The 25,979-nt window shown below is 36.5% G+C and overlaps 1 protein-coding gene across 9 annotated transcripts in view; it reads left to right on the top strand.

The window, feature by feature from the left end:
- RALYL (RALY RNA binding protein like) overlaps window positions 1-25,979 on the top strand; it is a 731,347-nt gene that overhangs the window by 572,774 nt on the left and 132,594 nt on the right. For all 9 annotated transcript variants that reach the window (XM_012496042.2, XM_030795447.1, XM_030795448.1 and 6 more), the window contains one exon: window positions 9,066-9,141. In XM_012496042.2, coding sequence (XP_012351496.1) covers window positions 9,066-9,141 — 76 coding nt within the window. The remainder of the gene's footprint in view (window positions 1-9,065; window positions 9,142-25,979) is intronic.

Raw genomic sequence — 25,979 nt, 5'->3', positions numbered from 1 at the left:
CAAACATCTATATATACGAAGTGGGAAGAATGGCTCCTGCTGTGCTTATTTCACAGGGTTGTTCTGAGGATCTCAACTAATAATAATTACCAAAACACTTTTTGGTGGTATGGTGCTTGTACTTGGGTAATGTATGGTTATGTCTGTTCACTTGTCAAACGTAACAGACTGTTTTCTTTATCTCCTGAATTTTTATTCAATGGAACAGTAATGAATCCCTAAATCTTCTAAATGTGAACAATAAAAGATGCAGAATGACTTTTCCTGGCAGTCTGCATGCCATGGCTGAATTATTTAGACTTCTATTTAAACCTGGGTGAGGAGAAAAAAAAAAAAAAACCCTAAGAATAAAGATTTGTCTTTTAACTAATTATTTCAGAAAAATGTTTCTTTTAGACTTACCCACATTTAGAAGATACTGTTGATAGTGTGGATGTCCTATTATAAATTAGATATCATTTCCATATCAAAGTTAAATATCTCTGAAAAATGACAGAGTCAGCAGGGATTGCTAGTGGTAGAGTAATTTGCAAGTGTCAGTTTATTGTAGCAGTGTAAATTATATTTAATTTAAAAGACTACATTTAACTTTTAAAATGAGGGTACTCCAAGTTGAATCCATGGCAAATAAATAAATATAAAATATTTTCCTAACTATGTCAGGGTATCTCATAAAGCAGTATACTGGAGGAGCTCTGATTTGCTGGATGCTAATACATATATCGTCCAAAATATCCTAAATTCATGTATATGTAAGAACATTTCAGTTAAATACAAGTGAGTCTTTTTTTGCAGTTCTATCTGGTAAGCGTAAATAACCAAGAAAAGGATATAATGTAGCATTTTTATTAACAGTTTTACTGTGATAAATTTGTTTCACAATACCTAATAACATCTCCCAGCCAGGCGGGGTGGCTCACTCCTGTAATCCTAGCACTTTGGGAGGCCAAGGTGGGTGGATCATGAGGTCAGGAGATCAAGACCACCCTGGCTAACACGGTGAAACCCCATCTCTACTAAAATAAATAAATAAAATTAGCCAGGCGTGGTGGCACATGCCTGTAGTCCCAGCTACTCGGGAGGCTGTGGCGGGAGAATAGCTTGAACCCGAGAGGCGGAGGTTGCAGTGAGCTGAGATCGCGCTACTGCACTCCAGCCTGGCGACAGAGTGAGACTGTCTCAAAAAAAAAAAAAAAAAAAAAAACTCCCAAAACATTGTTCTGATAAACAACACTTTAGAAAATGTGTTGGCAAAATGTGTTTGGTTAGACTCACTGGAGCCCAAACAAAGTTATGCCTTTTGGTCTGTATAAATTTAATTAACAGTAGACTTATTGAGCATCTATTGCATAAACAACAGTGCGCTGGGTGCTGAAGGGCATAAGAAGCTGAGTGAAATTATGACTGCCCTTTAGAAGTCCAAAGTCAAAGGGCGCCCATACTCAGTGTCATGGAAATGGTGTAATAAAGTAGGTGGGAGGAGGGAGAGTCACATCTATTTGGGCGCGGAATTGAAAGTATCTTCCCAAGAGTCAAAAGCATGAAATAATAGAAAGCCATTGTGATCACCTTTAATAGTATGTTACAAAGACTGGTCAAATAAACGTATCTACATGGCTGGTTAGTATTCTGGTGGATGACACTTTGGAATAGCACCTGTCTCCATTTGCTTCATCTCATTGACCTCAAGTTAGAATAGGTTCAGCTCATTGACTTTTTTCAGTTCCATAACTTTATAGTTATTTCTGTCACGGCATCATGCTATTGCTTATTCAGTTTTAAAATAAAGAAGAAACAAAAATTGGCTAAATTTTTAAGAGCAGTTAATACATTTTTCATTAACTTGCTGTGAAAATATATCCAACAGGATATTTTTCAATTGTTTGAACCTGAGGTTTAATGTCAGAGGGATAATTTTGGAGCAAGTTTTACTTTTTTTATATTTTTTTCATGCTAACTTGAAATATTGAAACTTCAGAATGAGATGGGTCTATTCTCTGCTTAGAGAGAATCGTGACAAAATGCAAATGGCCCTTCTCCCTTCAAGTGGGGGCGTGCCAGGCATCAACTAGCCACAGGTAGGGTTCTCTTAACCTGTGGCTAGTTCTCTTCTGCTTCATCCCTACGGCTGGAATGGAGTGAGGGTAGCTAGCTCCTCCACATAGATGTGATGTGTAGTGCACCCAAACATAAATAAGCCTTATCAAAAGAATTCATTTAAATGGTGCCTGTTTGGTTTTATCAGTCCTCACTCAGAAGAATATAATTCTAATAGCCAGATAACAACGTGGACCAGCCTGGTATACAGGCATCTGTAAAGGTACTTCTGCACAATGACTACAAATTTAACTAGGCTTTTTGAAATATGCCAAAAGCATTTATTGGGAGTGATTAAACCCACATCATTTCTTGAGAACAATTTAAGAGCTCTGAACGTTGGTATTTTGTATAAATCTGTTTGTAAATCCAGAAAACAAAGAAATAACACCTTACTTTTTGTGTTTCAATGTTTTACTACAAAGCCCCTAGCTTATGAGAGTGTAGAAAATTGAACCTTGGTCATTCTTCCATTTACTCTACTTTGTGAGTAACTTACACAGTGCCAGGATAATCAAGGAACAAAACTTCAGGAGACCTCTCTGTTGTTGGTGACCACAGAGTTACTGCTAGGATGCCATACAGTGTGTCTGGTCCCTTCAAGGCCAACAGCTCTTGAGGCATGAGAACCTAAGCCTTGGCTTCCAACGAAGCTGGATTGTCCTGAATACCCAATTAGATCTTGTATTTATAAAGTTCAATACAAAGGGGCTGCTCGTTCATTTGAATCTTGGCAAAGCTTATGTTCACTATGATTACTTGAGCTCTTTGCCCACTGTACCCTCCTCCATGGAATACTTTCTGCCCCTTTCACCCTTCTCCCTGTCTACTAAAACCAGGTTTTAGATGATAAACAACATAGCACTGCAAAATATGTAAATATGCATACAGATATCCTTCACTTAGGATGGGGCTACATCCCAATAAGCCCATGGTAAGTTCAAAACGCTATAAATTGAAAGTGTGTGGCTGACTAGGAGCTATGGCTCACTTCCACTGCCCAGCAAAGCGAGAGAAGTATAGTTTCTACAGAATGCAAATTGCTTTCCTACCATTAAAAACTCAAAAATCGTTAAATTGAACTGTCATAACTTGGCGACCATCTGTATTTAAGCATAAATTTCCATACATCCAAAAGAAAATTCTGCATTTGAACATGCTTCATTGTATATAAATGGGAAAGTATTTTCTTTGGCATTTTTTAATACCTTTGAAAGGAGGTTAATGTGTGGAAATACTGAGTTCAACAACATTTCATGAAAGGTTTTTCATCGTATGAATATGCTGTTAATCTCCTAAGTGTGTTTTCAGAATCACTCACAGTATATTATTTTTAAAAACAAGATAAATGCTACAATATTTTGTCAATAAAATTCTCAAGCTTTTTATTTATTGATGAGAATAATTTTACATGTTCATTTTATGTCATTAAGTCTAAGCTAGAAATATATAAAAGATGTCTAATGATATTTTCATGGGCATGTGCCCTCTACCATCATTACGGAGCTTAAAAAACTTGTAGAAATCTGTTTTTATTTTACATGCATTTTTTGTTACAACTGTGTCACATCTAAAAGATTCAGACAGCCTCGATCTTTGCTGTGCCTTATTCTAAGTCATACAAGAGTCACTATCTTCATGACTGATTCTTGGGTCTTTACTCAGAACCCTAAATTATATCCCACTCAAATCAGGTTTGAAGCTCTAATTGGGGTTTCTAATGATCTTCTCACACCCAATAATCCACCCACAACATGTTCTCTTTTCTTAAGTATGTCAGCTCACAATCTGCTAAAACCACTTGTTCACTAAAACCTAACATCTCTGGCCCGGCACGGTGGCTCACGCCTCTGTAATCCCAGCACTTTGGCAGGCCGAGGTGGGTGGATCACTTGAGCTCAGGAGTTGGAGACCAGCCTGGCCAACATGGTGAAACCCTGTCTCTCCTAAAAATACAAAAATTAGTAGGGCAGGGTGGCAGGTGACTGCAGTTCTAGCTACTTGGGAGGCTGAGGCAGGAGAATCACTTGAACCCAGGAGGCAGAAGTTGCAGTGAGCCATGGGCGACAGAGTGAGACTCTGTCTCAGAGAAAAAACAAACAAACAAACAAACAAACAAACAAACGAAAAACCCTATTTTCTCTGACTTGAATATTTATCAACACATAATTTACAATTTTCATTCCTATTTTCTTAAATTCCTTATTAGTTATAAATTACATACAGAATAAAATAAGTAAGTTATGAGGAATAATGCTATAATTTAAAGCCATGCTCTTACCACCCAATTTAAGAAATACTACCTTACTATTAACTTTAATGTCTTCTGGGTGTCGTTTCCAAGTCCCACACTTTTTCTACTCCTTTAGAGGTAACCTTCAACCTGAATTCCTTTTTTATCTCTGCCTTCTTTTTTTAGAAAAATTTTTATTTCCATAGGTTTTGGTGAACAGGTGGTATTTGGTTACATAAGTTCTTTGGTGGTGATTTGTGAGAATTTGATGCAGTCATCACCCTAGCAGTATACACTAAACCCAATTTGTAGTCTTTTACCCTTCACCCCCTCCCACCTTTTCCCCCGAGTCCCCAAAGTCCATTGTATCATTCTTATGCCTTCGCATCCCCAGAGCTTAGCTCCCACTTATGAGTGAGAACATACGATGTTTGGTTTTCTATTCCTGTGTTGCTTTACTTAGAATAACAGCCTCCAGTTCCATCCAGATTGCTGCAAATGGCAGTAATTTGTTCCTTTTTATGGTGAGTAGTATTCCATCATATATATATATATATATATTTATATATATATTTATGTATATACACACACCACAATTCCTTTATCCACTTGTTGATTGATGGGCCTTTGGGCTCATTCCATATTTTTGCAATTGCGAATTGTGCTGCTATAAATATGCATGTGCAAGTATCTTTTTCGTATAATGACTTCTTTTCCTCTGGGTAGATACCCAGTAGTGGGGCTGCTGGATCAAATGGTAGTTCTACTTTTAGTTTCTTAAGGAATCTCCACACTGTTTTCAATAGGGTTGTACTAGTTTATATTCCCCCACCAGTGTAGAAGTGTTCCCTTTTTACCACATTCATGCCGATATTCATTATTTTTTGATTTTTTGATTATGGCCATTCTCGTGGGGGTAAGGTGGTATCGCACTGTGATTTTGATTTGCATTTCCCTGATCATTAGTGATGTTGAGCATTTTTTCAAATGTTTGTTGGCCATTTGTATATCTACTTTTGAGAATTGTTTATTCATATGCTTAGCCCACTTTTTGATGTGATTATTTGGTTTTTTCTTGCTAATTTGTTTGAGTTCTTTGTAGATTCTGGATTTTAATCCTTTGTCAGATGTATAAATTGTGAAGATTTTCTCCCACTCTGTGGGTTGTCTGTTTACTCTGCTGATTGTTTCTTTTGCTGTGCAGAAGTTTTTTTTTCTAGTTTTATCCCATGTATTTTTATTTTTATACAATATATCATTCCATTTTGCAATTAAGTTTACATGAAAGAATTCATACTGTCAGTATTTTTCCAGGGCATTATTTTTGTTCAGTGTTAGGTTTCTGAGGTTATCAATATATCAATATTTCCTATGGCCCTAATTCATTTTCTCTCTCTCTCTGTCATTTATCTACTGTTGTGTAGTATTCCTTTTGGTAAATATCCTACCATTTGTTTATCCTATTAAAAATACAATGGATATTTGTGCCTTTTTCCAGGAATCTTTTCAATTCCAATGTACTACAATGAACACACTTGTATATATCATATGGTACACATGTGTAAAAGGTTTTTTAAGTGTGTACTTCCTGGATCACAGAGTTTGAACTTTTTAAGTTTATTAGAAACTGCTGAATTATTTTTCAAAATAGTTTTTACCAATGTACATTTATATCTGCATTCTACATGAATTCTATTTGCTCAGAAATGCCAACATTTGATATTACCAGGCTTTGTAAACTGTAAATTCAATGAGTTTTATTTGTATCTCATGATGTTTTAACTTGCATTTCCCACTACTAATGAGGTTGAGCATGTTTTCATATGTTTATTCACTATTCATGTTTTCCCTTGTGTAAAGTGCCTTTACTAGGTTTTTTATTAATTTTCTATTTGGTGTTTTGACTCTCTTTACTATGATATGCATGAGTTTCCTATATATTCAAGAAACAAATCCTTTATCAAATTTATGGTTCTTTTCACTACCTTTATGTGGCTTTTTATGACCAGAAATTCTTAATTTTAATGAAGCAGAATTTATCAATTTTGTATTTTAACGTTAGTGATTTTTTATGTCTGGTTTAACATTATCCTCCCATATTCTTGGCTCAAAAAGATATTCTATTTTATTGCTTTCTAAACATTTTATATTTTGTCCTTTCATATTTAGGCAATGGTAATTGATTTTTTTGGTATGGTGTAGGTAGATGTTCAATTTCATATTTGTCCTTGTGGATAACCAATCATTCCAGCATTATTTATTTAAGAATCAGTCTTTCCCTCACTGATCTGCTATGTCGGCTCCATGTGTTTATATATGTCAAGTGTATGCATGTACAGTTTTGTCATATATACGTGTGTGTATTTCATGTTCATTGGTCCCTTTCCTATCTCTGTACCATTACTACAGCCTTAATTACCACAGCTTTAAAATACATATTGATAAGGCAACTTTACCAACTTCATACCTTTCTTCCAAGTGTATCATGGCTATGTTTGGCCTTTGTTCTATTGTACAGATTCAGAATCAGCTTGTCAAGCTTCAGGCACATACATAAAAAATATTGGGGATTTTATTGGAATTACATGGAATCCATAATTATCTTGAAGAGAACTGACATATTTATTATATTGAGTCTTCTAATTTTTCTGTTTATGTAAGGTAACCGTAAAATTTTTCAATACAGTTTTATAATTTTTTTCATTAAGGTCTTTCAAGTGTTGTAATAGATTACCCCTTAATACTTTGTCTTTTATAGTATGTAAATAATATACTTAGGCTATATTTTATACATATGATTGTTGTATAGAGCTATACAATTGAAGTTTGTATACTGGCTTTGCATTCAATAAACTTATTAAACTCTTTTATTAATTGTAATAATCTATGGATGCTTTACAATTTTTTACGTGAGCCCACGTATCATCAGCAATTAGTGACAGTTTTATTTCTTCTCTCTCATTTCTAAAATTGCTTTCCTGTCTTACTGCACTGACTAGGACATCTAGTACAATATTATATAAAGTTTAATATAGTGGGTGTCCTTTTAAATTATCTGATCTTAAAGCTAATGTGCCCAATGTCTCCCTAGATGTCATTTCTTGAAGCATTAGGTATAATGTTTAATATAGATTTTTGTAGATCTTCTTTATTAAGGAATTTTTCTTCTCTTCCTAGTTGCTAGGGATTTTGTCACATATTTGTCACCTATGTTGAATCAGACGAATATATGTCTCATATTCTTTAACCTGGGCATAGTGACCTGTCCCCGCTGAACCACAAGGATGTAAAAACTAAAACTCATGTTCTGGCTGCAGCAAATATCTTTAAGGAACAAGCCAGGTGCAGTGTTTTTTTCCATTTGATTTCCTGTTTCCACTCAGGTGGAGTGTTCTTCAAATCCCTTACTTTCTTGCTAGTTTTATGTTGCATTCTTTAAAAGGATACATTTATATTTTATCCAGAATTTTTGGTTGTTTTCAGTGGTGGATAGCTCAGTGTATTTAGTCCACTGTGCAAGAAATAGAAGTATTCCCTTTCCTTTCTGTCAGAATAATATCCCTCATTTCTTGAAGCACATCTCCTTTAGATTTCCCTTTCTATCATCATTTGGAAATTTTAACTTTGTTCCGTCTAGTTATTTATATTACTTTCCAAACCTTCTCCTCCCAACTTTCCAATTTCTTAACAGTTTTACATATTTCTTTAAGATTGAGGTTGGTCAATTGTATGCATACTGTTTTGTCACATACTTAAACCTCTTTTTTTCTATCCCAGAGACAATAATATTTTCAGTTTATGAAGGCAAAGTATGTGCTCTCTTCTCCTTCTGACAACCTTGGAATTCAATAACTACGTATTCCAGTTGCTGAGTGCATTTTGTTGTTCCTTTAGTAAATCTGGTATGATTTATGATCAAATCCTTCTAGCTTCCTTTTCTATATAAATGGAAAATACATCATAGGAAATTTAATAAGTCCTCCTATGAACAGAACTCTATTTCATACAAATGTTTATGCATACTGAAAAACTCTTAGCAAAAAATGAAAATCAGAAGAACATTTCATTCTCTTTTTGTTTCATGAAGCATTTCTGGCCAGTCACAGCGGCTCATGCCTGTAATCCCAACATTTCGGGAGGCTGAGGCAGGATAATTGCTTGAGGCCAGAAGTTTGAGATAGCCTGGGCCTCCTAGCCAGACCTCATTTCTACAGAAAATTTTAAAAATTAGCCAGGTATAGTGGCACATGCCTGTAATCCTAGCTACTTCAGAGGCAGAGGAAGGAGGATTGTTTGAGACCAGGAGTTCAAGGTTACAGTGAGCAAAGATTTCCCCACTGCACTCCAGCCTGGGCGACAGAGCAAGACCCTGTCTTTTAGGGAGAAAAGAAAAGCATTTTTGATTCTCCTCACTTTGCTCAACATTTTGATTGTTTATAGTACTCATCGTTTTCTAATATGGTATATAGTTTTTATTTATTATGTTTGTTTCTCACTATCTTCCCCCAGTAAAATGTAAGTTCCACAAGGGCAGAGATATAATCTGTTTTGTGCATGACATGTCCCAAACAGTGCCTGACATAGAGTAAATGCTCAATAAATATATGTTGAATGAATCAATGGTGTACAATATTTGCATAAACAAATAGTAAAAAGAAAAATAAAAGTTCATGATTTATTTTTCTCAAATGGTTTCATATTTCTTAATCAATGCTGTTTTATTTTATGCTTTCAGATATCAACATGGCAGGAGAGCCCAAACCATACAGACCAAAACCTGGAAACAAGAGGCCCCTTTCTGCACTTTACAGGTAAGTAGATAAGCACTGTTTTACTCTATATATTAGTGAAATTTTCTTGCAGCTTTATAAGGCAATATAACTTGTAAGGCATCCACTATTTAAAATAATAATCCTTATTGGAATAAAGTACAACAAATGTTGTTGCTCAACATATAAATATATCTTGCTGCATTGGCAAGGATCTCAGATACCTAACCTTCTCATATCTGCTTATACAACCATTCTACAAGATACTTATCTAATAAAAATCACTAGTGACTCTACCTGACAAGTGGGTGGAAAGGCCAATGTTGGTTGATTGTTTTTTATTTTATTTTTTGAGATGGAGTCTCTCTCTGTTGCCCAGGCTGGAGTGCAGTGGCACAATCTCAGCTCATTGCAACTTCTGCCTCCCAGGTTCAAGCGATTCTCCTGCCTCAGCCTCCCAAGAAGCTGGGATTGCAGGTGCCCACCACCACACCCAGCTATCATTATTATTATTATTTTTAGTAGAGACACAGTTTCACCATGTTGGCCAAGTTGATCTCGAACTTCTGACCTCAGGTGATCTGCCTGCCTCAGCCTCCCAAAGTGCTGGGATTACAGGCATGAGCCACCATGCCCAGCCCTTGGTTGACTATTAACTGCATGCCATGTTCTATAGCTATTTTACATACGTTGTTTAATTTAATTTTCACAAGACTCTTGCAATGTAGATATTCCTGTTCTCATAATACAGCTCAGGAACCTGAGACACAGTTTCTTAGTGATTTTTTTCAAGGTCACACCATTGGTTAACAATGGCACCAATACTCAAACTCATGCCCTCTGTACCTTAAATTCTTTCCACTCAATCAGTCAGCCTTCTTTATTACAAAGTACGTGTTTCTGTCATGCCCATTTTTCCCAGACAACAAATATAGTCCTTCTCTTCTCCAGAGAGACAGATCTAATTCCTTTAACCTTTCCTGAAGTGCTTAGGTCTGAGTCACTTAACACTCTGGTCTTTCCCCTCTACATACCCCAATTTGTCAGTGTCTGTATCTATACTGAGAATCCAGGTGAAGAGAGTAGACTAGATTTAGCACCTTTGTTGTTCTGTATATACTTCTATTATGTTAAGTAGAATTGAGTTGATCTGGTGAAGAGTACAAGAGTAAACTTATATAACTTTCATTTCTTTAAAAACAGCCACTTCTGAAAAAAATTATGTTCTGCTGTTAAACAATATGTCCCACTTCATGTACTTTTGCCATTAGTTTTTGTACTGTAAGTGCTGACTTTGTGTCTGTCGCTGTTAAATTCTCTTTCGTTAGATATAGCCAATTGTTCCAGGCTATTGAGATCTCCTATCATCCAATTTATTTGGTTTTCTCCCAGATACATATCATCAGTCCATCAGTATCTGCATCTGAAGAGTTAACATAAAAGTGTTGAGCAAGGCTTCCTTTTTCTCTGATATCATTTGGATAAAGGAGAATTAAGTTATATGTGTTAAAATTGATTATTTTCTGATTTAGTGTAGTAAGAAGAGTGCTCAAAAATAGCCTGGAGCACTTTCCTTGTTTTTGTTCTCTGAAAACTAGCATATCTTCTTTTCAGCCACTTATAGCCTCATTTTTTGAACTCTCAGATGAGGGTCAGAACTAGATCACTTCTGAGGTCCTAGTCACGGCTAGTACCCCAGGGCTCTCTACTGTATGGTATTCAGAGATTTTTAAAGCTATACTGAAAAATACATCATAATTTATCTTATTTTGGTTTTTGTTTTAATAAAACATTTTCTTAAAAATGGAAAGCAATAGAGTATAACAAATGTTGATAGTGGGTCATGGGGTAATATTGACATTGAAGAGCAGAGATGATGTTATCAACAAGAAGCAAATGACACATTCTGTACCTTGTTTGAGGTAAAGGAGATGATTTATAAAACCAAGAAATTTTTATCAGATTTATTTGTAAATGTATACATTGGTGCTGCAGCTAATGCAGAACATTTGAAAAGTCATATTTTCAATTACTGCTAAAACAAGCTGCCAATGCCTTTTTTTCTCATCAAAGAGTTGCTGCTGTCTGTGCAATGATGTTAATTTTCATATTTTCTCTTTTTTTGGATTGTTTTGATTTTCTTATGAGAATGGAAGCTCATAACATGAATAAATATCATTTTAACTATTATTTCTCTATTACTATTATGTTCAATTGTGTTCAAAAGAACTAGAAGCAGAATTTCACTTAAATATGCTATATTGCATACAAGCCACATTAGTGAGGAAGTGCTTATTTATCCTCCTTTTATCTGTTTACACAAATTAAGGCTGTACACTGAAATTGCAAAACAGTAACAAAGGGCATACAAGAACGTGAATGTATAGCTGAGGAAGCCCTTTTATACACATTTTCTCATTCTCACATAAGCTTAAGAAAAAAATTACCTTAATTTTATGTGGACAAACTATGTTTTCCTAGTCATTATTCATCTGTTCATCAGATAACTCTACAAAATTGGTAGTATATACTATGCTGTATAAATAAGAAACCTGAGTTTCCAAGACAATAAAGGGTTTGTTCAAGACAAGATCACAGGATTAGGAAATGCGCTCTGGTTTTCAGCCTTCACGTCTAGTATTCTTACCACTAGATTATAGCTCCCTGTATTTAGTCACTTGCTACCATCTAAACAACACAGATAGGGAAAGTAGAGATTTTTTGAGCATCAAACTAGTCATCAATACTATCACTGTCCATGAATACCATGCCAGCAAGTGGCAGAGGCAATACTATACAATAAACACTACATAAGAAAAACAGAGATACCACCTATTTGTGTGATCATAGGGCACAAGTTTTAAGCTTCAAGTAAGTTCTTTTTGTAACATAATAGTTGTGTAATTTTCCTGAGAGGATAGAGTGGCATAAATGAGGTAAAAGCACTTAGTTCAATGTAGAGAATATGGTGGCGGCTTGGAAAAGGGATGGTTTCTGCTTTCCTGTTCTTCGTATCTCTGAATCTGTTTTTTTTGCTTGTTTGTTTGTTTCTTTTTTTTTTTTTTTTTTTTTTTGAGACAGAGTCTCAATCTGTCACCCAGGCTGGAGTGCAGTGTCGTGATCTCGGCTCACTGCAAGCTCCGCCTGCCGGGTTCACACCATTCCTCTGCCTCAGCCTCCTGAGTAGCTGGGACTCAGCCACCACTCCCGGCTAATTTTTTATATTTTTAGTAGAGACAGCATTTCACCGTGTTAGCCAGGATGGTCTCGATCTCCTGACCTCATGATCCGCCCACCTCGGCCTCTCAAGGTGCTAGGATTACAGGTGTGAGCCACCGCGCCAGCTTCTGAGTCTGTTGTCTTATCTGTAAAATGCAAAAAGGGGAATCGTTTCACTTGTTCATTCATTCATTCATTCGTTTATACAAGATATATTTATTGTGTATCTACTATGGTCTAGGGACTGTGGTAGTGCTTTTCTAGGAAACTAGCATAGAAAATGGCACGAGCAGGGTGAAGAGAGAGCATAATGTAATGAAAGTAAGTTATTTGTATGAGGGTAGTCTCTGATTTACCTTCCTGCTCTAAACTGCTATGTCTCTATAGCTATTCTATTTGGACCACTAAGTGAACTACCGCCAGACTTTCTTCTTCACGTACATCCACTTTATCTCCAATACCAATCACAAAGTGGTATTCACATGAAATATCCACTGAGGCGTAACTTTGATTTGTTTCTTCTTTTAATAGGATTTTCAACTCAGCCAAGCAACCCTCAGTAAGGCCTTATTATGTGCAGAGTAAACATGGTATACATAGAAAATAAAACAGAGTGAGACTTCAAAAAACTTACAGTCTTATGATTAAGTTAGATGCACAGATGAATAAAGACAACTGAGAAGTATGCATACACTTCTGTAAGAGAATAAATGAGGAAGTTACTGATTCTGTCTAGGGGGAAGGGAGTGAAAACATCTGGAAAGTTAAAGGAAGAAGACAACACTTGAGCTGGCTTTTGAAGGGAAAGAGAGAGGGAAGGGCATCTCATAGTAGGAGCTGGGATAGTCTCCTTGGTGGGGAATGGAAAACTGGCACATTATGGTGCCCAGGCTGTGAATATATCTATGTATCAGGTTAAGAAGAGCTGACTTTTATTCTGTAGGCAACAAGGAACCACTTAAACATGGTGACTGACTGGAAATGGGGTGTGAGGAGAGTGAGAGTCACAAATATGTCCAAGGTTTTCTAGTTCAGGCTACTGAGGGAATGATCACATGAGCTGAATAGAAGAAATAGGAAACACATGACAAGCAATGGCAGGCTCAGGTGTAAGGTCGAGGAAAGGGAGCAAAAAGGAATTATTTCAGTCTTGGACATGAATTCATAAAGACAGACAATTCATTAAAATAGCACTTGCAATAAAATGTCTCCCATTAGAGTCTATTTGTAAATGAAACATAATTAATCATTTGTGAACATTTCATAAATATTGGATCCGGTCCTAATGGTGAATAGCTAATCCATTCTCTAGGGAAAACATTGTAACTTTTAATAAATTGCTGCTTCAAATATGTTATGTACATTACACAATATCTGTGGCACTCTAAAATAATAATTCTCCCCCAGGAAGTGAGTTTTCCGCCATGCCAACTTTCAATTAATGCTCAATAATTGCTAAATGAGAATAATTGTATGATGGTTTTGCTTCTATTTGTAAAGTAGACAGACCTTTCCTCTTTGATGGAAAGCTAACAAAAAATATCAAAGAACAAAGACACTATTTATCAGAGCTGAACAAGAATGGATTTTTATTTACCTAGAGGTGACTCCCTCCTTCTTGCAGAGAACTCGGCTCAGTAAGACATGTAGTATATATAGTTTCATCCCATTGATTCTGTAAAAATCAATCATCTGGTACTATTGCCAAATACTGCTTTTGACTATCATACAAATGCCTCTTGTAGCAACCTTCCCATCCCACCCAGATGACCATGAGAATCAAGACTGTCACAAGTCATTTAAAGAGTCTTTAAGATTGTCACAAGATAACCTACAGTTTCAGCCACCATTTTAAGATCATCACAATTGGTGGTGGTCACCATGAATGTGGGTTATATTACAGTAACTCCAATGATAAAAAATAACTTTCAGAGCACAGACCAAGTAAGGTGACTGCAGCAAATTATCTCTGGTGATTCACTCACCATTGGACCTATGTGAGTTTTGTTTCCATCCTTCATGGTGGCTCTAGCACATCATGGGAATAGGGACCCAAAAATCACCTAAAATGACCACTAGAACCTTGAAAGTAGAAATGAAAGTAATGGAAGCTAATTTCAGCTAATGCTAAATAGCAAAAATCAATATGAAGGAAAAACATCCTGGTCATCTTCACTTCATTGACTTGTACTGTTTGCTGAGAAATGTTTACCAATTAGCTACTGATCATTTTATTAATTTTCTGTCTTCTTTTATAACATCAAGGATAACACACATTCCCTTTCAGAAGCTTAATATTTCCATTATCATTATCTCCCTTTGCACTGGCAAAGGCTTCCTTCCATTTCACCTACCCAGCCAGATGGATCCACTCAAACTACAGTGTGAGGAGAGGGAAGTATTTTCTCCTACCCGCCATATTAATACATCCTGTCCTTCTGAAACTGACACAAGCCCAAACACTGACCTGCCTCCCTGGTTTACTTTGACTGTGTGTTATTGCTTAGGTCTACATAGCAATTACAGTCTCTTTCTGCTCAGGATCCCATCTTTCCTATGCAACCAAATTACTGATGTATGGTTATCAAGATCCACAAGAGAAAATACCAAAAAGAGTGTATATTTCTAAAACTCAAACCTGAATATCCATACATCTAGGTAATTGAGGGAGAGTTCTCTAATTCAGAAATCTCCACGAATGAATGTTGAAATGCTTTTGTTCTAGAAAAGGTGTCAAACATTCACTTTATTGATGGTTTAAAATTGTGCAAATGTTTTATGTGTGTTTGTTCAGTTTGCTTGGTGGAAAAAATGTTAGACCTACCTCCTAAAATAACCTGAGCATTATCAGTGCGTTGAATTTGATCTTTTGTTCCTCAGCTTTTTGGGCTGCATAAAGGAAGATACAAAATTTCCTAAAAGCGAATGTATTTAAGGAGCCTGCAACTATTAGAGATACTCTACAAATTTTAGTTATCCTCGTCATTATGATTATTCAAAGAAAACATCTATAATAAAGTATTTTAGGAGGTTTTTCTTGTTTTTTTGTTTGTTTGTTTGTTTTTTAAGACAGGGTCTCGCTTCATCACCCAGGCTGGAGAGCAGTGGGCGTGATCTCAGCTCACTGCAACCTCCGCCTCCCAGGTTCTAGTGATCTTCCCACCTCAGTCTCCTGAGTAGGTGGCACTACAGGTGTGTGCCACCATACCTGTCTAATTCTTTTTTGTATGTTTAGTAGAGACAGGATTTCGCCATGTTGCCCAGGCTGATCTCAAACTCCCAAGCTTAAGCAATCCACCCGCCTCAGCCTCCCAAAGTGCTGGGATTACAGGTGTGAGCCACTGTGTCCACCTTTGAAAGGTTATTTTATATGTTTTTAGCTATGATGATGTTGCTAAATCTCACACAGTCAACTAAACCGGTTAACGTTTCCTATAACTTCTTTAAAAATAAAATTTTTTAAAAGATTATTTTACTTATAGTATGTTCCTCACATTTTAACACTAAGCAAATATAACTTATAGACCTTTTATTTAAAATTTTCAAAAAGTGCTGACACAATACCCATTAAACAGTTCTGCTGCAGGCAATTCTCTCTGCTAGGCTAAAGAATGGCCTATTTGCAGATTTCTGTTATGTTTTTAATGCAGGAATATCCATTAATATCTTCTGGCATGTAGAAAGAATAGGGTAGGGATAGAGGGAGAACTTAATGCAGAGAATCCATCTCTAAGACCTTTGTGGTTTATGTTGCTAGTCTTCAGGTTATTTGAAAGACTACATTTCTATTTGTTTGGTTTGACATCGTTTATGATAAAAATCAAAGGAAGTAAAGCCATGCAGCCAATTATAAAAAGAGAAAAGTAGCAAGAGTCAATAATTCGGTGGGAATTGAGGGAGGTGGGCAGGTAGGATCAAGCAAATCAAGCAAAAGTTTAATTATACTAATAAAACTTATGCAATCACAAAGTATTACATGAGCGCAACAAACCTAGCCATGAGATTCCTGGTAGTCGAAAACGGGAGCAAAATAATCTATGTAACCATGTAGTAAAAGAAAATACTTGAATATGTGTGAGAAGAAACTATGTTTTCCTAACTCTGTTTTCTGACATAAACTTATTATATAGGCCTTCATAGGAAGTCATCTAAACAGCATAGCAAGTACCACCTTGGGTAACATTTACATAATACATGCACGCGTGTGTGCACACACACACACAGGTTTTAAAGCTGATGCCATTTTTCTTATGAACTCAATAAAAGCCAAGGATAAACTGTAGCCGAACAAATGACACAATATTCCTTTGCTTTCTGCTTCTCCCAAGGCAGTTTACTATACTGTGACAAATTTATCATCCTATAAAATTCTAGGAGTAGTCTTCCATATAGCTAGATCTACAGACCAGGCCTTCAAATTACCACATAGCTGCATACTTGGAGGAGATCGAAAGGAAAAGTGGGCTGACCCCTTGGTTGGCTTTTCCACTCAGCTTCTAAGTCTAGAAGAAAAAGACAATGCTTGGATGTCTAGAACCTTTTACACGGTGACCACTTGACCTGTTACTTAAGACTCCTCTTTCTTTGAGGTGGGGAGAAGTGGAAAAGGAATAGTAAACCAAGCATGGGATAGAAAGGGCTGAAAATTTCACATCATTCTTACAGTTGGCAGGTGCCAATGAAGACAGGCAACTGATTCTTTCTAACTGTCGATTTTACTACACCTTGGAAACTGTAGCCTGTCATGAAATTGTTGCTTTCTTTTATATATAAAAGCATGGTTCTGTGCCGAAGCTAAGATCTCTTCATCAGCAGGACTCACGTTATGGTCTTTTATGCTATATTCTCCTGGCATCTCATTGTGGGGTATTGCGGTTAGAGCACCAACAACAGCACTAGTCCCTACTGGAGCTTAGCAGGAATGTGTGCATCTCATATTGCTGGGTCATTGCGCAAGTACCCCCTGCCTGGGATGAAGATGCATTGTGGGTTTTATCTTGCAAAGGGCAATGCCCTTGCTTGCTTATAAGTCGAAGTGTCTTCATTATCAGTGTTGAGTTCATTTGTTTTCATTATTTTATTGGTATTGTTCATTGTCTTTCTATCCAGTGACCTGTTTCTTGTTTTAGGACAGTCCTTAGTAGAGAATGTAGGGTCTTGAGCATCCAACCTATGATAAATTCGTAAGTCCGTTGTTTGTTTTAATTTTGAAGTGTTATCTCATTCCCTTTGTGCTCACCATATCACCTTCTCCTTCTCAATCTATCCCTGTATTCAAGATTCCAGGATATGCTTTTCTCTCCATATTACTGTATGGAGGGTAGCATGAAATAAATTGAAATGTCTCTAAAGATTTATCTCTAAATGAATCAAATTAAAGACTAAACATTTTTAATGTTACAGTGTTACTCTCTCATCATACTGTTGGGGAAATGTAATTAAAGCAAATATTTTCCCAAGTCAGAAATGCTCTCCACAAAGCTAATAGAGAAAGAAAAAGCTTGTATTATCGAATAAACATTAAGCCAAAATGTGGTGCACATCACAGGCAACCTAAGAGACTGAAGACAGAAAGAAATCTTACCTTTTTATGTAGCTAAACACATGCAACCTATTACATACATATTTTCAATATAGTCAATAACTAGTCCTGAAGTAAGAGGATTGACAGCACCATTTGTCATAGATCTTTCATTCTAACTTTTCCTGGTAATTGGGGTGACCATTTATTTATGTTAGGTAATTGACTTTATGCAAAAGAAAAACAAACTTTTCATATTCTCATGAAAGGAGGTAGTTCTGCAATTTGGAATAAGCCTCCTGCCCCCACTCTGCCTCCCCAGGTCCTTGAGAAAGACATTCCTGGGTCGTAAAGCTGACAAAATGCCAATCTAGTCTTCAAGTGGATTTATATGTATTTCAAAAAGAAGATGAAGTAATTGCAATTAATAGTTTTCTAAAGTAAATCCCCAAATCAAAAAGAAGGGAGGGAAATCTCTTTCTTTATTTTCAATAGGGAGAATTAAGCCACCTGTTTTTAATTTGTATTTGTCCTTGGAAGCACAAGGAAGAAAAATCGAGGTTCAGAAAAACTGAGCAACCAGCCAGGAAGTCTAAAAGCTAGGGCTGGGGTTCAGGTTTCCTGCCTCCAACTCTAAATTATTCTGTGTTTTTCTTCTAAGTTTAGGTTTTTAGGGTTTTGTCTCTTTTTTTTTTTAAACAATAGTACAATTGAGAGTGCCATTTAAGGACTGACTGGTGAAGACTGACGGAAAGTTCCTCTTTTTCACCCATTCCCTAGCAGTTAGAACCCTGTGCTCTACCTCCCGGTTGCTCCTCTAAAGCCCCTGCAGCCACATCAGGGCTTCTCCTATAACACAATCTTCACACACGCAGAGATGCTTTAGCAACAGACTGACCGTGTATCTTCTAACAGTGAAATAAATGGTAATAAACAATTTGACAATGTGCAGAAGAATGTTTGAGCCCATATAAAATGAGGAGAGGAGAGAAGAAGAAACGAATATTAACAGTGTAGATGGACATGATTAATGAGAAACCAAAGAGCCCTTTTTCCTCGGTCATCTAGTCTCACTCTTACAATGTGAATGATTTTTTAAGACATATACAATCATTTTACAAAATTGGCAAATTCTATTATCTTTGTAAAAATGTATTTTTCCCTAGTCCATTAAAGTTTGAAAATACTTATTACGAATTATAAGCTAGAAGACTTTAGGTTATATATTTTTTTTAATGTCAATTATGAACAAGTTCTGCACAGTAGAAAAGTGGCTTACAGGTTTTTTTAGTGTTGGTTGGTTTTATTAATTAGAAAATAATCTACAATTTCCTTATAAAACTTACATAAACTGTTTGGTGTCTTTGTGAGAGTAATTCTTCTGGTGTAATTATAAGTACTAGAAGTGAAGCTAGATAGGCCTCCTTTTTCCATGTTTAGGCAGAAGACAAAAGGGAACACCACATAGTCTCACTAGATTATCAGTTGGTTATGCATGATGAATGCTTCACACAAAAATTCATTATTTTAAAAATTAATTAACTGTTAAACTTTCTAAATTTCTTTCTAATGGAATTATAACATGATTGATAATTTATTTTTATTGGTATTTCCAAATATCACAATACTTAGGGATCTTCTTCCAACTCTGAGAGTTGCCATCTATTTTGCTTATGTTTATTGTATGAAAGAATCAAAAGACAAGGGGCTTCTTTGAATTAAGCATATTACATTGGAGCTGAAACTGAGATGCCACATAGTTTATGTAGAGTTGGGGGATGCTTTTGGTTTTTTGTAATTTCAACTTTTGTTTTAGATGTAGGGGGTACCTGAGCAGGTCCGTTACCTGGGTATATTGCATGATGATGAGAGTTTATGTTTTAATATTTGTTTGACCTTATCTCCTCTTCCCACTCAGTCCTGAAGATTTCAGTGTTCATTAGAAGCACTGGACCGGAAGTCAGAAAACCTGCAACTAAGTTGTGTATCTGCTACTACCTGCCCAAACTAATTAAGTGATTATAAAAAAAAAAAAATTCAACCTCTTTTAAGCCCCATTTTCTCATAGTAAAATGAAGGAGTTGAATTAAAACACCTCTTACTTTATTTCCATTTCTAACATTCTGGGATTCTGCTGTTTACTTCCCAACCCAGAGACTAAAGTCAGACATATATGCTTTATTGTTAAGTTAATACCTTTTCTCATTCAAACTTGATGCAGTTTCTTAAAGCATTCATGTCTTTTGACTAATTCCATCCTTTGGAGTATATCTAAGGAGATAATTTTAAATATTTTTAAAAACACTTTTAAAAAATTAAATTATTCCAAGATATTCTTTGCAGTTTTATTTATAATAGTAATTTATTTATAATAGTAATCTGATCCAACCAAAATATTAAGCAGTAATGGGTATGGTGCGCCTATTAGATGAAATGTTCACAAAGTGTTAATAATGACATGAAAAAAATAGCATTTGATTAGAGAAAAAAACATTTTAAGCTCTGGGATACAGGTGCAGGACGTGCAGGTTTGTTACATAGGTAAATGTGTGCCATGGTAGTCTGCTGCACCTATCAACCCATCACCTAGGTATTAAGCCCAGCATGCATTACCTATTTATTCTGATGCTCTCCCTCTCCCCACCTCACTGCCCACAGGCCCGAGTGTGTTTTGTTCCCCACCTGTATCCGTGTGTTCCCATTGTTCAGCTCCCACTTGTAAGTGAGAACATGTGGTGTTTGGTTTTCTGTTCCTGTGTTAGTTTGCTGAGGATAATGACTTCTAGCTCCATCCATGTCCCTGCAAAGGATATGATCTCATTTTTTATGGCAGCATAGTATTCCACAGTATACGTAGACCACATTTCCTTTATCTAGTCTATCATTAACGGGTATTTGGTTTGATTCCATGTATTTGCTATTGTGAATGGTGTTGCAATGAACATATGTGTGCATGTATCCTTATAATAGAATGATTTCTATTCCTTTGGGTATATACCTAGTAATGGGATTGCTGGGTCAAATAGTATTTCTGGTTCCAGGTCTTTAAGGAATCGCCACACTGTTTTCCACGATGTTTGCATCCCCACCAACAGTGTAAAAGAGTTCTTATTTCTCCACAGCCTCACCAGCATCTGTTGTTTCTTGTTTTTTTAATAACTGCCATTCTGACTGGCGTGAGATGATATCTCATTGTGGGTTTGATTTGCGTTTCTCTAATGACCAGTGACGATGAGCTTTATTCCATGTGTTTGCTGGCTGCATAAATGTCTTCTTTTGAGAAATGTCTGTTCATGTCCTTTACCTACTTTTTAATAGAGTTGTTTGTTTTTTTTCTTGTAAATTTGTTTAAGTTCCATGTAGATTCTGGATATTAGACCTTTGTCAGATGGGTAGATTGCAAAAATTTTCTCCCATTCTGTAAGTTGTCTGTTCACTCTGATAATACTTTCTTTTGCTGTGCAGAAAAATTTAGTTTTATGAGAACCCGTTTGTCAATTTTGGCTTTTGCTGCGATTAGTTTTGATTAAAAAAATTATATACACATCATGACCAAAACTACTTAACAAATAAAATATATGCAGAGAAAAAAATAGAGAAAAATATGAACTGTAATTTTCATTGTATGGTAGGAATATAGATAAATTTTTCTTTTTTTAACCTTTTTTAAAAATTATACTTCAAGTTCTGTGATACATGTGCAGAACATGCAGGTTTGTTACATAGGTATACACATGCTATGGTGGTTTGCTGCACCCATCAACTAGTCATCTACATTAGGTATTTCTCCTAATGCAATCCTTCCCCTAGCCCCCCACCCCCAGACAGGGGTGTGATGTTCCCCTCCCCGTGTCCATGTGTTCTCATTGTCCAACTCCCACTTATGAGTGAGAACATGCGGTGTTTGGTTTTCTGTTTCTGTGTTAGTTTGCTGAGAATGATGGTTTCCAGCTTCATCCATGTCCCTGCAAAGGACATGAACTCATCTTTTTTATGGCTGCATAGTATTCCATTGTGTATATGTGCCACATTATCTTTGTCCAGTATCATTGATGGGCATTTGGGTTGGTTCCAAGTCTTTGCTATTGTGAACAGTGCTGCAGTAAACATACATGTGCATGTGTCTTTATAGTAGAATGATTTATAATCCTTTGGGTATATACCCAGTAATGGGATTGCTGAGTCAAATGGTATTTCTGGTTCTAGATCCTTGAGGAATCGCCACACTGTCTTCCACAATGGTTGAACTAATTTACACTCCCACCAACAGTGTAAAAGTGTTTCTATTTCTCCTCATCCTCTCCAGTATCTGTTGTTTCCTGACATTTTAATGATCGCCATTGTAACTGGCATGAGATGGTATCTCATTGTGGTTTTCATTTGCATTTCTCTAATGACCAGTGATGGTGAGCTTTGTTTCATATGTCTGTTGGCCACATAAATGTCTTCTTTTGAGAAGTGTCTGTTCATATCCTTTGCCCACTTTTTGATGGGGTTTTTTTTTCTTGTAAATTTGTTTAAGTTCTTTGTAGATTCTGGATATTAGCCCTTTGTCAGATGAGTAGATTGCAAAAATTTTCCCCCATTCTGTAGGTTGCCTGTTCCCTCTGATGATAGTTTCTTTTGCTGTGCAGAAGCTCTTTAGTTTAGTTAGATCCCATTTGTTAATTTTGGCTTTTGTTGCCATTGCTTTTGGTGTTTTAGTCATGAAGTCTTTGCCCGTTTCTATGTCCTGAATGGTATTGCCTAGTTTTTCTCCTAGGGTTTTTATGGTTTTAGGTCTTATGTTTAAGTCTTTAATCTATCTTGAGTCAATTTTTGTATAAGGTGTAACGAAGGGGTCCAAAACAGCATGGTACTGGTACCAAAACAGATATATAGGCCAATGGAACAGAACAGACATCCACAACCATCTGATCTTTTGACAAACCTGACAAAAACAAGCCATGGGGAAAGGATTCCCTATTTAATAAATGATGTTGAGAAAACTGGCTAGCCATATGCAGATAATATTTTTCTTATAACTTTAATACATAGTGTAATTTTTTTTTTAAAGAGAATTTTATAACCAAAAAAAGATGTATTTTGAAATTAGATATTTTCAGTGAAAAATGACAAACACCATACAAATGACTCACGCAGGGAACAGTGAAGGTTTTGGGGGAGGGTGGGCTGGTGTTAAGCAAAGCCAGCGAAACACATACAGCACTTAATCTTTAGTACTAGACTGCTTTAGTCTCCATGGTTATTAGAAAAGTTAATTTTCTAAAAGGGCAACTTCATTAACATTAGTCTCACAGTTCAGCGCAGTCCAGTGACCCTGTGTGGAGGCATAGTTTCTACTAGAGCTAACTGCAGGAAGTGGCCTATCAGTCAGTCCAGGCCAGGACAGAATGCGGAGTTCAGTGTGCAGAGCGAAGGGCAAGGAGCAGGATATGGGGGCCAGGAGAGCAGCTGAAGTCATCTAATCTTCAAAAACAAAAAAGTCGAAATATCTGAGCCTTTAAGTGGTGCAGTGGAATGACCAATCAGGAATGTGTGCTAAAGGCAGTTCTTCTGACTGCAGATTAGTGAGCAGGTAGGAAGACAATGGTGCCTGCCTAATAATAACTGCCCCCTGGTATTTAAAGCTGTAATTCAGCTGCTTTGCTGCTGCTTTGAAAGGACATAGTATGTGTGAGCTAAAAGAGTAATGGAATAAAGTCCAGGTTGTAGCCTTAGTATGCAGAGCGTGGGACATGACAGAAAAACAGGAGATACATGATGTATTCCTAACTCAGAGAATCTATCAATGCAGAGTAACAAACGGTAATGAGTCTGAGTTCAGTAAATGTATCAGAATGTACTTTTTAGGAATGTGATACACCAACCAATAGCTGAGTTTGAAAAGGAAACAGAAGATGACCCACAAATTACAGATGATCAAGAGTGAAAAAGCACTTTGAGTTGAATTACTTAGCAATTGTTAAAGGTAGTTTAAATCCTATCTTACTAAAACTATCTACAACATCAGTGGCAAAGACACTTATGATACTGTGAGAATTCAGGAAGAATTTAAATGGAATTGTAATATAATTTTATTACTTGTTGAAGATTATCTTTTTCTCATTTTTTTCTTTACTCTTTGTTACTCCAACTCAATATAGCAAATCTCATGTTTAGAGGATTGAAAAAAAAAAAACCATTATATGATCTCATTGAAAATATGGGCTGGGTGTGGTGGTTCACACCTATAATCCCAGTACTTCGAGAGGCTAACACAGTCGGGTCACTTGAGCCCAGGAGTTCGAGACCAGCTTGGGCAACATGGTGAAACCCCATCTTTACAAAAAATACAAAAATTAGCCAGGTGTGGTCATGTACACTTGTAGTCCCAGCTACTCAGAAGGCTGAGGTGGGAGGATCACTTGAGCCTACTTGCAGTTTGAAGCTCCATGAGCTGTAATCACTCCAGCCAGAGCCACAGAGTGAGACCCTGTCTCAAAAAAGAAAAAGAATAAAAGAAATATGAACTAAATTAAGTATAAAAAAGTTGCAATATTTGGCATAAGAAAATAAAGATATTATGAAAGAAGTAATATCAGGTATCCATTTTAACGGAAAAAGCAAATGTATTGTGTTTTTAAATGTAATGCTAATGAAATAAAAGCAAGAAAGACTAGTCTTATGGGTAGGCGAAGCACATATAGACAGTTAGTAGTCTCACTGGAGAGAGTTGCCATCTGGGGAGCCAGTCAGTGTGTTACAAGTTTCTTGGTCATACAGCAAAGTCCAGAACAAAGTTCCAGTCCTGGAATGTTAATTGAAACAAGCAGGGCAAGCTAGTCAGCTGGTCTCCATGAGGGACTGTGGGGTGCCAGCCATTAGAACTTAAGAGCCAAGACAGCCAAATTTTAGGGACAAACCAAATTGGTAGCAAGAGAGATGAAACGCAAAATAAATACTTCACATATGGTCAGCCCTGAGGGTCTATGTAGGAAAAATGGAGACTTGCAAAAGAATTTCTGATCCCAGCATTTGGAGCGGATCACGGGATCTGAAGCCTGGTGGGGTGACTTATCTCTTAGCTTCTGTGAACAGAGTTTGCCCAAAGACTGACCAAATTCAGCCTATATTAAAGATTCTTAATGGATCTAGTGGAGAAGGAAACATAAATTTGTGGATGTAGTCATTTATCCGTCAATTAACTATTAAGCACCCACTGGACATTTTTCTGGGTACTAAGGATATCCCAGTTAATGCTACAAGAAAATCTTTAGCTGAATTAAATGTAAAAGAATTGAATTGAGCGAAAAACAATTTGCAAATTAGGCAGCGTCTCAAGCCAGAGTACATTCAGAGATTCCAGTGCAGTTACATTGTGGAAGAAGATTCATGGACAGAAAAGGGAAAGTGATGTACAGAAAATAGAAGTGAGATCCAGAAGTAGCGGATTGGTTATACAGCTCCATGTCTGCCTTATTTGAACACGGTTTGAACAGTTGACCACCTTTGATTGGCCAGAACTTGGTGATTGCCACAAGAGTAAGCTACAGTCTGTTTACAATTTCATTTAGGTTATAATTCACTGTGTACTGAGAAACCTTTAGGCTGAACTTAAAATATGTTAAGAGGCAGCTTTAGGCTAAATTTGATTTATCACAAAGTAGACAAAAATCTCTGACCTTGCCTTCAAGTTTGAGGTAACCAAAGACAAACAAAAGCAAACTAATTATAAATTAGAAGGTGGTAGATGTTATAGAAAAAAATTAAGCTAGAAGATTTTGGAAGTAGGAAGATGACAAGTACTGCAATTTTTTATAGGGTGCTCAATGAAGGCTCAGCTGAGAACATGACATTTGAGCAGCCGTGAAGGAGGTGATGAGCATGCAAAGTGATGCCTGGGGAAAAGCATTCTAGGTAGAGGGACTTTGCTAGCAAAGGCCCTAAAGCAGAAGCATTCTCATGTGTTTTAGAAAGCAAAGATGCCAATGTTTCTAGAGAAAGCTCAAACAAAACTTGGGGCAAGGAGGAAATGAGAGGATAATGGCAGAGATGTAAATGGAGGCACCAAATGATGTAAAGCCTCACAGGCCTTTGAAGTACTTTGGGTTTCACTCTGAGTAAAATAAAGAGCCTTTGGAAGGTTTTAAGCAGAAGA

Source organism: Nomascus leucogenys, chromosome 16 (genome assembly GCF_006542625.1).
Source record: "Nomascus leucogenys isolate Asia chromosome 16, Asia_NLE_v1, whole genome shotgun sequence".
NCBI lineage: Eukaryota > Metazoa > Chordata > Mammalia > Primates > Hylobatidae > Nomascus > Nomascus leucogenys.
This window is presented reverse-complemented; position numbering and strand designations above follow the sequence as displayed.